The following is a 13,114-nucleotide window of genomic DNA, read 5'->3' as shown; positions in this document are numbered from 1 at the left end:
TTTACTCTTACCAGAGTGTACCAGAATGGCTAGTTCTATCAGAACAATCCAGAGGTTCTCTACACTTACCTTTGAAATCTGGCAAATGAGCAAATGAATTGCCTAAACAGATTACTGCATCGAATCCATCTCCAGGTTTTTTAACATCTTCTGGTAACGTTAGCCAGTTGGCCTCCTCAATTACTGAAATAAAAATGTCCAGACCATGAACAAACATTTAACTACTCACATAACAGTAAAGTCACCCACTTAAAACAGGGAACACTACTTACCCCAGTTATCAAAGGCAGGCTCTTTTCTCCTCTCCCATCTCTCTTTAAGAGCATATTTGAGCATTTTGTCACTGGCATCCACACTAACCACATTAAATCCCTCTTCTACTAACATGATGGAATCCACCCTTAAAAAATTAAAAAAAATAAATATGTATGTATGTATGTATGTATGTATGTATGCAGCCTTACAATGTATCCATATTTCATATTTGCTGAATGCTAAACTATTATTTATTGTACAAATTAAAGGTTTTGTACTTTAGTAACGATTATGACGGTGACACAGCTGATGTTTGGTTGACTGTATTTCATTTTGATAAAGTACCAACTGGGCTGTCAAGTTAGCAATACTGGAATGTGTGTGTGTGTGCGTTTGTGTGTACCTACACTCTGACATGATCACTTTAATTGAAATCAACTTTAACCACTTAAAATATAAATACTGTGCCAATAAAACAATGAGTGCTTTTTTTCAGTTGAGCAGTGACATTCAAGAAATTTAATGAACAAATGTTAAATAAAGCACTGTTTACACAATTCTAGTGGTTTAAGTATTCTTCCCTGGGGTTAATTATTAGGGTGGCATAGTCAGATTTTCTCACTCCTTTCTCACTGCCATCAATTATACAATACATTTTAGTTAAAGCAACTGTATTAACGTTTAGTCATGAGTAGTGACTGCAGATTTTCTCTGTTTGTTGCTTTATGAACATTAAAAGAATAGCTCACAGACAAAAAAAAAAAAAAAGAAAATTCTGTTATCTGTCTGTCAAATCTCTTGTAGTGTTCTATTTGTATGCTCACTCCCTTCAGTTAGTGTACACCAGCAAATGTTACCCAAATTCTTCAAAATATCTTCCTTAGTGTTCAGAAAAAGAAAAAAATTAAATACAAGGACATGGGTGAATGGGTAAATAATGTAAATTGTTTTTTTGGTTTTTTTTTGGTTGAACTATTCCTTTAATCAGAAAAGCATTCTATTCCATCTATTTTCTGTATTTATTTTGATGTCTTTCATTGTCTTCATTTGTGACTCGCCTTGGATTTGATATAATCACTAAATGTAATATAAATGTAATGACAAGAGGCATTTATGTTTAGTTCTGTCACTTTAAGAGCGAACATGCGCTGTAGCACGATACACGATTTCTTAAATTAAGTAAATTAATTAATTGCACAGACCATTTTTTACATAGTTTTTTTTAGTAGCCCTATATATATATATATATATATATATATATATATATATATATATATATATATATATATATATTAGTGTCCCGAGCAGCCATTAGCTTCACCCTGGAAATTCACGAGGAGCACCTGGCTCTCCAGACAAGCGGAGAGTGCCCAGGCCATAAAACTGTTGCCGAAAATGTCAGCCCACAATGATGTTGAGGCTTTCCTACAGATGTTTAAGACCACTGCAAATGCCAAAGGATGGCATTGTGAGCGTCGTTGCTGGGGAGGGAGCGCCGCCATTTCCCCAGTCGAGGAGCAACGCGCACCAAAGGGTATCCAGCGACCAGTGAACAGGCAGGTGGTTCCCTCTGCACACAATGAACCGATGCCCACCTAGGACCCAGCATTCCCTGCGTGAATGTGGCTGGCAGGCTGCAACGTTCACCACGAACCACCCATCAGAGCCCCAGAGGTCAAGGTGAACGCCAAACCCTTCTGTGCCCTCTTAGATTTAGGCAGCATGGTCAGCCTGGTTTGGGCTAAAATCCTAGCCCCATGAGCTGAAAGTAACATGTACATTCCCATAACCTGCATTCACTGGGACACGTAGTAAGTACCTGCCTGGAGAGTGAACCTGTCGGCCGTTTCGGGCACCTGGCCCATGGAGGTGGGCGTGGTTAAGGACCTGCCTGTACCAGTGCTGATCGGAAGAGGATGTGTCATTGAACATCTCATTATACTTAAAATTTTGCTATTGCAGAATATTAAACCTTTACTAGAATTAAATTTTACAATGTGAAAAATAAAACAAATTTAGTAATTGTCAGATTATAGTTTTTATTTAATTTTGTGATCGCAGTAAATTAAACTTAAAAAAATACTAATAATGTATAAAATGTACATATATCTTTTTTATTTAATCAACACAAAATAACATGTCTCTAACTCATTTACAGACACCAGTAAATCAGTAAATAGCTTTAAAATTAACAATTTTCTCTTTACAGTATGTATTTTATAACATATTAATTTAAAGTGATATTTATATGCTGTGTGATATTTATATGTTTTTATAAAAAGGCTGAAACATTTCTCTTAGCGACATTTCCTTTGACATATGGAGCAGACAGGTTGTTTTAATGGAGAGAACACTGAAAGTAAGTCTTGTAAGTCTCAAATCTAATACTTATGTATTTTATGACGTTACATTATTAACAATTTTTTTTGTCCTTTTCTAAAGTTTTCTCATAGACATTTTCTTTAAATGGTGATGAAAAATATAAAAATAAAAAGATATAGCTTTATGAAAATAAAATTAAAGTTAAGCGATTAGCCTCATACACAGTATGTATTTGTAAAAACATACTGTTTCACAACTACATTTTATTTCTCCTAAACTTTTTCAGAGACAATTGCTTTGATTCAGGATGCAGAGCAGGTAAAGAGTTTACAGTCATTATCAACAAGACACCTAAAGTAAGTGTAATAACCTTATTCACAATGTTTTTTGTAACATCATGTTGACAAATCAAACCATTCTGAACTCCCACAAATTTAAAACAATAATTAAAATAATTAGTTCTTTCATGTGTTGTGACAAAATAACTTAATTCACAAGCTTCATGATACGATAATTTTGAAACAATTATTTATCTCGTTGTTACAGATACTACAGGCTGTAACAACTGAAAAATCAAAAGGAAATGTGTTTGAGTATAAAACTGTCACGTGCTCTGTGTGCCCTGCCTTCCCTACTTGTTAATTGTATTATTGTCTTCAGCCGTGTCGTGTTAAATTGAGTCAATTTCCTTGTGTATTTAGTCCTGTGTGTTTTGAGTTCACGTTGTCCGATCGTCGATGTCCCTACGTGGTTTTTGTCCTGTCTGCCTGTTCTGCCTGCCTTTGTATATTTATTTTTTCCCGTTTGGATTAAATATGTTTAATTAAGTTTATTTCAAGTCTCGTGTGCTTAGTCTCGTGAAAGCGCGAACGTGACAGTACGATCGGACTTTAAAAGTAAAGTGGCGTATTTCCCCTTTTGTTTTTTGGTTATTTTTTTGGCATGGATTCCCCCTATAACGACCCCAACTTCCTCATCGATCGCTCTCTCGAGGGTTATACGATGGACTTCCTCACCCTCGCGAATGACTCGCACTACCCAGACAGCTTCCTCTGCTCACTGTACTTCTGAGGACTCGACAACTCCACACGAGTGAAGCTGTCCGGGGACGGCCCTCGAGAGAGCATCGCCGCATACATCGAGTGGGTGCTGGTGTCATGCAATTCGTCAATGACTGTTGCGCTGGAGGACAACGACACCAGCCCCACTCCAGATCCAGAACCCAGCCCATCATCTCCCCGCGTCGCGGAGGCCAAGTCTGTGCCCACTGATGGACGACCACGGAACCATCGCCGAGGAGAGCGACAGAGCCGTGGAGCGCCACCGGACCCGAGCCGATTGTGACAGAGCAGGTGCGTGAGCCGGCAACAGAGCTCGCCACGGTGGAGACAGCCAACTGTAATGAGAGTGCAGAGTGGAGCGCCGCCCACTGCACATCGGCTGAGGATGAGCTGATCATCCACCTGGGGCTGCTGGATCTACAAGAGGAGCTGGACGATGTCGACCTGGACATAGACTGGGCACCTCCCCTGTATCCAGAGTTCCTGTTCCCGCCCAGCCGTCCCGTTAGCCCGCTGGTTCCGCCCAGCCGTCCCGTTAGCCCACTGGTTCCGCCCAGCCGTTCTGAATGCCTGCCTCAAGAGCGCACCCTAGAGACTGTTCCCCGTGCGCTCCCTCCAGTTCCCGTGCCCGCGCCACGAGCGTTCCCTCCAGTTCCCGTGCCCGCGCCACGAGTGCTCCTTCCAGTTCCCGTGCCCACGCCACGTGCGCTCCATCCAGTTCCTGTGCCCACGCCACATGCACTCTGTCCAGTTCCCGTGCCATGTGCGCTCTGTCCAGTGCCGCCTTAAGTTAGTCCCACCCTCCACCCTTGTCAAACGCCGTTGATGGATCCCAGCAGCCCCTGCGCTCATCCTCAGCTCACCATCTGGAGCTCGCCACGGGTCTGCCGGTCTCCATCACCGTTGAGGGTGGAAGATCCCTTGCCTCACCGTCCTGCCTCCGAGTCCTGTACTCCACCTCGGCTCGTAGACCCGTCGGCTACCCCTAGGCTACTAGCTCCCTCCTCTCCACCATGGTCCATCAGTCCACCAGGCTCCATCGACCCTCTGGCTCCGCTTTGGTCTGTCGTCGACCATCCGTCGCTGCTCCTCCTCCATGGCTCCTCCCTCCGTTGGCTCCATCATGGACCACCATGGATGGGCTCTGGATCTCCTCCCTGGCTCCTCCCTCCGTCTGCACCTCCCAGGACTCCTGTCTGCCTGCCCCCTCCTGGGGGCCGTCCTCCACCGGAACCTCCTCCAAAGCTCCCGTTTGTTTTGTTTTTTCGGTGCAAGGACGCACCTTCCGGGAGGGGGGCGATAGGTCACGTCTCTGGACTCTGTTATTATTGTTTTTGTCTCGTGCCACGTGCTCTGTGTGCCCTGCCTTCCCTACATGTTAATTGTATTATTGTCTTCAGCCGTGTTGTGTTTAATTGAATCAATTTCCTCGTGTATTTAGTCCTGTGTGTTTTGAGTTCCATCACTCAGGTTAGGGCTCCCTTCACAAGGCAGGATCCCCAAAGATGCTTGCTTGTTGTGGTGCTCTCCTTCCTACAGGATTACTTACAGCGGAGGCTGTCCCCCTCTAGTTTGAAAGTCTGTTGCTGCTATAGCTGCCCATCATGATGCAGAGGATGGACTGTATTTGGGAAGGCATCATATGATCGTCAGGTTTCTTTAGGTGCAAGAAAGATGAATCCTACCAGACCACACCTCATCCTTTCTTGGGACCTTTCATTGCCCTGTTAGGACTATGGAATGCTCCCTTTGAGCTGCTGGACTCAATCGAAGTTTTTGTGCTTCAAGACTCTCCTGGTTGCACTCACTTCAATCAAGAGGATGAGTATTAAGCTCAAGGTGAGCCATGCCCCCTAGGGGTGAGAGCCCACTCCACCCTGAGGGGTTAGGATACTTGTGTATGCCTCGTTCCCTTAAGCAGGGAATGGAGACGTAACGTCCCTCTTGCCAAAACCTTGATCTGCGCTGGGAGATCCAAGATGGCGCCATTGAGGTTGGCTGCCGTCACGACCGCTCCGGCAAAACTTTGTTTTTTTGTTAATCTTCTGTATTTTTAATACTCGGGGCTGTTTTCTTTATATAAGATGGCTATCATTACATATGACCGAGCCACTCTTACATCTATTGGTGTACAATGAACCCACCTTTCGCCATTTTTAAACCCGGACCCATGTTGGCCGAGCCAGATCCTGTCGAAGACAAAAGGACACGATGCGCACCGGCGTCCACGGGGGAAACAAGCCGGCATCAGGAAAAACGTCCAGTCTCTGGAAAACAAGCTCGATGACCTCAGGGCAAGGATCAAGTTCCAGAGAGACATTTGGGACTGCAACCTTCTCTGCTTCACCGAAACATGGCTGAACCTAGCGGTACCGGACTGGCCGAGTTTTTCTCTGTTTACCGCATGGACAGAATAATGGAGTCGGGGAAGACAAGGGGAGGTAGAGTTTGTCTGGTGGTCAAAAACCGCTGATGCAACAGCGCCACGCTCTCTCACGTTTATTATATGCAAGTGTGAACTTGTGAATTTACGCTTTGATTTGAATGCTAACAGAGCATCTGTGTTTCATGACTGACACAGAAGAGAGTACACTATGTGTGTCTAGCAGATGCTCTCCAAAATGGCGCAAATAAATTATTTTTTTTTTTTTATGAACTCAAGCTGAAAACAAACAATAGTATGCATGCCGAGAGAGCCAGAGAGAAAATCACCTTCACCATTTCGGAGCACGACGTAAGGAGGGCATTCAGGAGAGTGAACACCAGGAAGGCAGCAGATCCTGACGGCATCACAGGTCGGGTTCTGAGAGCCTGTGCTGACCAGCTAGCACCGGTGTTCACTGAGATATTCAATCTCTCCCTGGAACAGTCTACAGTCCCAAACAGTCCATCATCGTTCAAACAGTCCATCAAACAGTCCATCATCGTTCCTTTGCCGAAGAAACCTCAGCCCTCTTGCCTGAATGACTACCACCCTTTAGCTCTGACGTCGGTAGTGATGAAGTGCTTTGAGAGACTGGTCAGAGACTTAATCACTGCATCACTGCATACGGATGGGAAAACACACCTTATCCTCCGTCACTCTCAGCACTGGAGCCCCTCAGGGTTCTGTTCTGAGCCCCCTGCTGTACTCGCTGTACACACGACTGTGTGGCCACTACAAACTCCACCACCATCATTAAATATGCTGACGACACTGTCGTGGTGGGCCTGATCTCCAACAACGATGAGATGGCCTACCTTCAGGAGATCAACAACCTGGAGAGATGGTGTCAGGAGAACAATCTGCTCCTGAACGTCAGCAAAACAAAGGAGTTAGTAGTGGACTTCACCATGAAGCAGGTGTGCTCATACCATCCAATCATGATCAATGGGACCCCAGTGGAGAGAGTGGACAGTTTTCGGTACCTGGGTGTTCACATCATGCAGGACCTGTTGTTAGATGAAACATGATTTTCTATGATTTTTTATGATTTAATGTTGACATTAAGTGACTGCATGATGGAAATTTCCAGAGCAGATGCCTGTGCATGTCTTCAAGGATTGCTTGTTCTCTCATATCTTGGACTCAGTTCCTGCTTATCGCGTACCAAGGCCGCTTCTTGCAAGTTTTGGGAAGATAGTCTTAATCTCAGAACTCAACCTTGGACGAGTCACGCTATGACGATATGATGCTCCACTTGTAACATGGTGTATTTTCTTATTTTTCACAATAAAAAGTAGGTTTTCTGGTGGGGCTTTCAGACTGTTTTGCTCTCGCTTGCAACTGAAGACGCCACTTGCGAGCTCTTAAATTTAACAAATTGTTGTGTCTTTATTTTAACAAGAGTGACTTCGACGGTAAAGAACCTTGAAGGGGGATCCAGACCCAACACCTGTCTTGGTCCTGTCACATCAACACCATGGTAAAGAAGGCCCGGCAGCGTCTATACCATCTGAGGCGCTTAAGGGACTTCAGACTCCCATCTCAGGTGCTCAGGAACTTTTACACCTGCACCATTGAGAGTGTCCTGACGGGAAACATCACCTCCTGGTTCAGGAACAGCACCATGCAGGACAGGCGAGCCCTTCAGAGGGTGGTGAGCTCTGAGCTCCATGTGCTGCAGCACATCTACAACAAGCGATGCTGTACTAGGGCCAGGAAGATCATGAAAGACCTCAGCCATCCCAACAATGGACTTTTCTCAGTTGCGTTTAGGAAAGCGCTTTCGTTCCCTGAAGGTAAACACAGAGAGAATGAGGAGGAGCTTCTTCCCACAGGGCATTCGGAGTCTGAACCAGGAAACACCCAGAACCTAATTACCAGGACTTTCATGTTCACCCCTCTTTCCCTAGATACTTGTCACTTTACTCTACACTGGACAATTTTGCACTAGTCACTTTACATTCACAACAGCCACTTTACACTTTATACTTTGTACACTTCTTCTTCTTCTTATATATATATATATATATATATATATATATATATATATATATAGTTTGTTTTCAGCTTGAGTTCATAAAAAAATATATATATATTTATTTGCGCCATTTTGGAGAGCATCTGCTAGACACACATAGTGTACTCTCTTCTGTGTCAGTCATGAAACACAGATGCTCTGTTAGCATTCAAATCAAACCGTAAATTCACAAGTTCACATTTACATATAATAAACTTGGTTTATGCATATTTGATGTACTGTCCAAGGAGAGGGCTCCAAGCTCAGTAAAACTCCCAAGCCTCAGGGATACCTCCCCCTGGAGGGGAGTCCAAACTCGGTGCTCAGCCTAGCCTCAGAGCGCTTTCCCTGAGTGCTCCTCTCCATGCTAGGGTAGGAACGAAAGGGCTATAAACTAATTTTTTCCCACTGAGTTACACTGGTGCGACTAACTTTCTCAGTTAGTCACACCATCTTAAGGCTTAGGACAGGCAAAGTATACTTTTGCCTGTACAATTTAGTGGCACCCCTTTTTTAATCACACTAATGACCTTGCATGTGAATAATCATAATTTGAGCAAGATGAGATGAAAGCATGAAGATAAGGTGAATAAACAATGAACAAAAAAAAAACACATTTATTCCTTCTACTACGTGATGTGTGAATTGCCAGATATCAAACGTTCAAACCTTGAATCAAAGCTTTGCTCAGTTTCTTGTTAAGCGAATACACCTTATGCCAAGTGTTTTGCTTATTTTAAGCAATCCAGCAACAATGCACGGACGCTCACTCATCATTGATGCTGCAGACTATGATCCGGCAAACAGCGATAAACAAGCTGGAGTTTTATTATCCGGTAATGCAATATATCTAAGCAATTATAAGCAATATATCAAAGTAATTATAAACTGTATTATAAACAGTTTTTTTATGAGTAAGAAGAAGAAGATATTTATATAGTGCCTTTCCAGTGCTCAAGGACTCTTTACAACAAAATAACAAAAAAAGATAATACAAATAGACACTGAAGGAAATAACATTGAGAATACAGTAGAGAAACATTGTATGCACAGGATACCAATCAGACAAATGGTCAAGCATAACAATGCAAAAGGAGGAAATTAAAAGACAAGTTAATTAAACAAAGTTAGTACAAATTAGAAGTATAACGTTCAGAAAAGTACTGGAACTTACACAAAAAAAAAGCAGCAGCTATTTTTAACAAAGATTAATAATAATTACTGTTAATGGAAACGCATTAACTAAAGGTTAACTAATGACATTTTATGTAAAGTTATACCGATTAGTTTTTTGCACTTTAACCTGCATGCAATTTTTACTTTATAAATGTTTTGGATATTATTGTATTTAAATGATAATATATTTTTGTTAGAAGAAAAAAAAAGGTATACAAAAAAAGTTATTTTCAGCGCTAATTGGATAAATTGAGTAATCTTAATAATTATGAATTGGCCATAATAATTATCTGTGGTGTCACGACTGACACAGAAGAGTGTATGCTTATTTTATCCAGTGAATGCTCCACAAAAAAGGCGCTACAGTGCTAAATTGTTGAATAAAATTGTTATTTTTGTTTAATTTTCATACAAAATTTTAATTTTGGGTTGGTGTATTATTTAATTTGTTCAGTTTTTTCCTACATTGCCCTGTGATTTTTTTCTGTTTTAATTGTATTATTTAAATGATTTTTTTTTTAAGAATTTATAATTTAATACAAACGTATTATAAAAAAACAATGGTAATCAAATTAAAATTTATCACTACACCCTTTGCTGTGTTGATGCATTATCAGCCTCTCTCTGTTTTTCCACTGCAAGTACATTAACCACTAAGCGGCCTTCCGGAGCGTTTGAGTGTGAAATTACAAACTAGTCTAGAGCGCCATCTGCAGTTAAAACAGTTTAGAATCAGAATTTCAAAGCATTACGAAAATAACAGAATCGATTAATCGTTACACCCCTAAAAATAATAAGAATAATAATAATAAGAAGAAGAAGAAGAAGAATGCATTATTATTATTATTAGAGATACATTCAGTACTGTAGTAACATATCACATATATTAGGTCTATATACAAGACATTTGGTTTTTTTTCTGATATATGACTGTTTTAACAAATGAAAAGGTGCAATGCTGGTTAAATGAGTTCATGTCCTTACATATTGAGAAAGCAAATGCTACACCATGAATGGCACATATACTTATATATAATAAAGATATTCACTTTCCTAGGCAATTCTATTAAGTTAAATATAGTTACATGTTAACATATAGCAAAACTTATATATATATATATATATATATATATATATATATATATATATATATATATATATATATATATATATATATATATATATACACACACACATTCCTTTGAAGCGTCTACTTGCGTGAAGGTTGGAAAATAATGTTGTCCAATGGGCTGCCAAAATTCAATCCCTCCCCTCCAGCAACTTCTCACTCCATAACTGCCTGCAAACCTGCATTAGGATGTGCTTCCATTGGAGAAGAAATGTGCTACTCACAATGCATGACAGTTAATAAGAATTTACACATTAAATCGCGGAGAGATCATGTTTGTGACATCTCCAACACCGCACAAAAATGTGTGTGTGTAATATATATATATATATATGTACATTTAAGCTACAGCTAAAATGACCCCGTACCTATATTTTTTGTATTATAAAGATGACATTGCAAAAGTTGGTTACGATTTCCATTTCATTGACTTTAAACTGATTTGCAAATGATTTGCAGTTTAAATTGACACGAGGATAAATATCTGCTTAAGACATCAGTGTGTGGGGAATACAAATGCTCAGTCCAGAGTTTATTTAAATGAAAAACAGGTCTTGCTGGTTACGCTAAATTAACAATTGTTCATAAAGGCACTCCCTAAATACAGCTACTACACAGCACTGGCCAGCAGCAGCAGTTATTATTAGACAAGTAAGTGTCCATGTTTCACTGACAGGGAGCAGAAGTTGAAGTTTTTTCGACAATTGACAGCACACACACAGTGGAAAATAACACAAAGCATTTGTGTAATTCAGCCAAAAATGCCTTCGGTTTCAATGCCCAACCACATGACCTAGATTTCTGAGAGGTTGAACTGGCTAAACCACAAAGCAATCTTAGTCTGGACTAAAGTCTAAAGGCTAAAGGTGTTTAGCCATAATTGTACATTTATATATTGATTTTTTAAAAAGTTATTATTTAAAAAATATTCAGGTTAGGTCATACCCTGTGCCGCAGGCTACATCCAGCACTTTCTGAGCCCCATGTTTTCTGAGCAGGGACAGCAACCAGCTCTTATACTCCTCTGTCCTACTCCGAGTGTCTCCGATGTACAGCTGCCACACTTTCGCCGCTTTACCGTCGGCATACTGATCAGGAAGACCAACTACACCTACACCGAGAGAGCGTGTACGGTAAACACTGTCCACCATGCTGAATTATCACACCACGTGAAAGTTCGTCTTCCGGATCTGAATTAACCTCCCGTTTCTTGTTCATGCTTATGTTGTTGACACTTATATCGCGTCTGAGTTGAGACAGAAACTTTTGACCAATCAGACACGCGAATACACTCACGCCTACATTTCCATTTGCCGAGACCTGTGATGACGCACCTAGGCTGGAAGACACATATCCGACCTATGTTTCATCAGATTTTTTCCAAGGTTAAAGAGTAAATGTCAGGAAAAGTGTAACTGATATAATAATATAGGGCACCAGCATAATATTGTAGAATCATGGGAATTAGGACCTAAAAATGTTATAATTTGCTTCTGAAGTTAAAAGGGTTCAGTTCATAGGTTAAATGAAAAGGTAATAATTAATTAAATTACAAAAATGTCAAATTAAAAAGAAAATTTTAAAGAAAAAAGCCTTCCAAAGACATAGCAATATATGGTTTACCTAACATAGTGATAATTCAAATAAAAGTTAATCTGTTAATCATTAGCTGATAGATGTTAAAATGTTGAGAAAACATAAAATGTAAAGATTGTTTTTGTGAGTCCAGTGGTACAATTCTGTGTCCCTTTAATGTTCTGTGTAATTATAGTTTTGTGTGAGTAAATGTACACAAAATTGGAAATAATTACGAAATGTACTACTTAATAATTGGAATCTTAGTATGTAATCCAGTATAATAAATATTTGTCAAAAGAAAAAAAAAATATCAGCTGCTCCCCGGCATTATTGGGTTTTAATTAGGAAACAAAAAAAAACATGACAAATGTAAAATTTCTACCAAAATGTAATATTAAGTAAATTCATTTTGCTATTATATTTTTATTTTATATTATATATATTCATCAACTTTTTTTCACTGTTAATGTATTTTGTTCATGTCCATTTTTTAAATGATCAGAATGTGTCATTTCATACTCTGGAAACTATTGATCATTTTAGTAACATTTGATATTTTTATGCAATTGTCAAATTCCAACCATGAAAATGTATTTATTTTTCTAATGCCTCCTGCCTCAAATGCAGCATAGACAAAGTCTCCCTTCAGTTTTGCCACTGACTTGCATTCTTGAACAGATAATCTCTTTTCACCCCATTCACCTCTCTTGGACTCAGTGACCACTGTGTGAACACTGACTCAATAAAAAACACGTTGACAAGTCAACTTTATTTATGCAGAACTTCATACAATAAAGATGGTTCAAAGGAATCTTTACTGTTATAGTCAAGAAAATACTGATTTAGCAATGCAAACGATGCAAATGCAAATTCAGCAATGCAAATCAATTTAGCTGTAAAGCAGCTCTAAAAAAGATAACAGTAAACAATCATTATTTAGCTACAATCATTTTGTTGATTGAGTACTGTGCGACAGCTGCATGAAGTCCATTGATTACGTAATGAGTTAAATTCATCTATAAAATGGCCGTGATATTATTTTTAAACTTTTCACTGTAAATGAAGCTACCTGGTCAGCAGCCACACTACCCAATATAGTACCTCATCAAGCACAACAACACTGGATGAAAGATAACAGTTATGAAACCAAA

General features: G+C 40.0%; 1 protein-coding gene across 1 annotated transcript in view; it reads right to left on the bottom strand.

Moving 5' to 3' along the window:
- Window positions 1-11,559, bottom strand: part of LOC122334893 (glycine N-methyltransferase-like) — a 28,031-nt gene extending 16,472 nt beyond the window's left edge. Inside the window, 3 exon segments of the mRNA XM_043232777.1 lie at window positions 70-183; window positions 273-400; window positions 11,331-11,559. Of these exon segments, the coding sequence (XP_043088712.1) occupies window positions 70-183; window positions 273-400; window positions 11,331-11,536 (448 nt within the window). The 5' untranslated portion in view covers window positions 11,537-11,559.
- Window positions 11,560-13,114: the final 1,555 nt, after the last annotated feature.

The sequence above is a fragment of the Puntigrus tetrazona genome, unplaced genomic scaffold, assembly GCF_018831695.1.
Source record: "Puntigrus tetrazona isolate hp1 unplaced genomic scaffold, ASM1883169v1 S000000671, whole genome shotgun sequence".
Classification (NCBI taxonomy): Eukaryota; Metazoa; Chordata; class Actinopteri; order Cypriniformes; family Cyprinidae; genus Puntigrus; species Puntigrus tetrazona.
The sequence above is the reverse complement of the archived record's forward strand: the minus strand, read 5'-3'. Positions and strand labels throughout refer to the sequence as shown.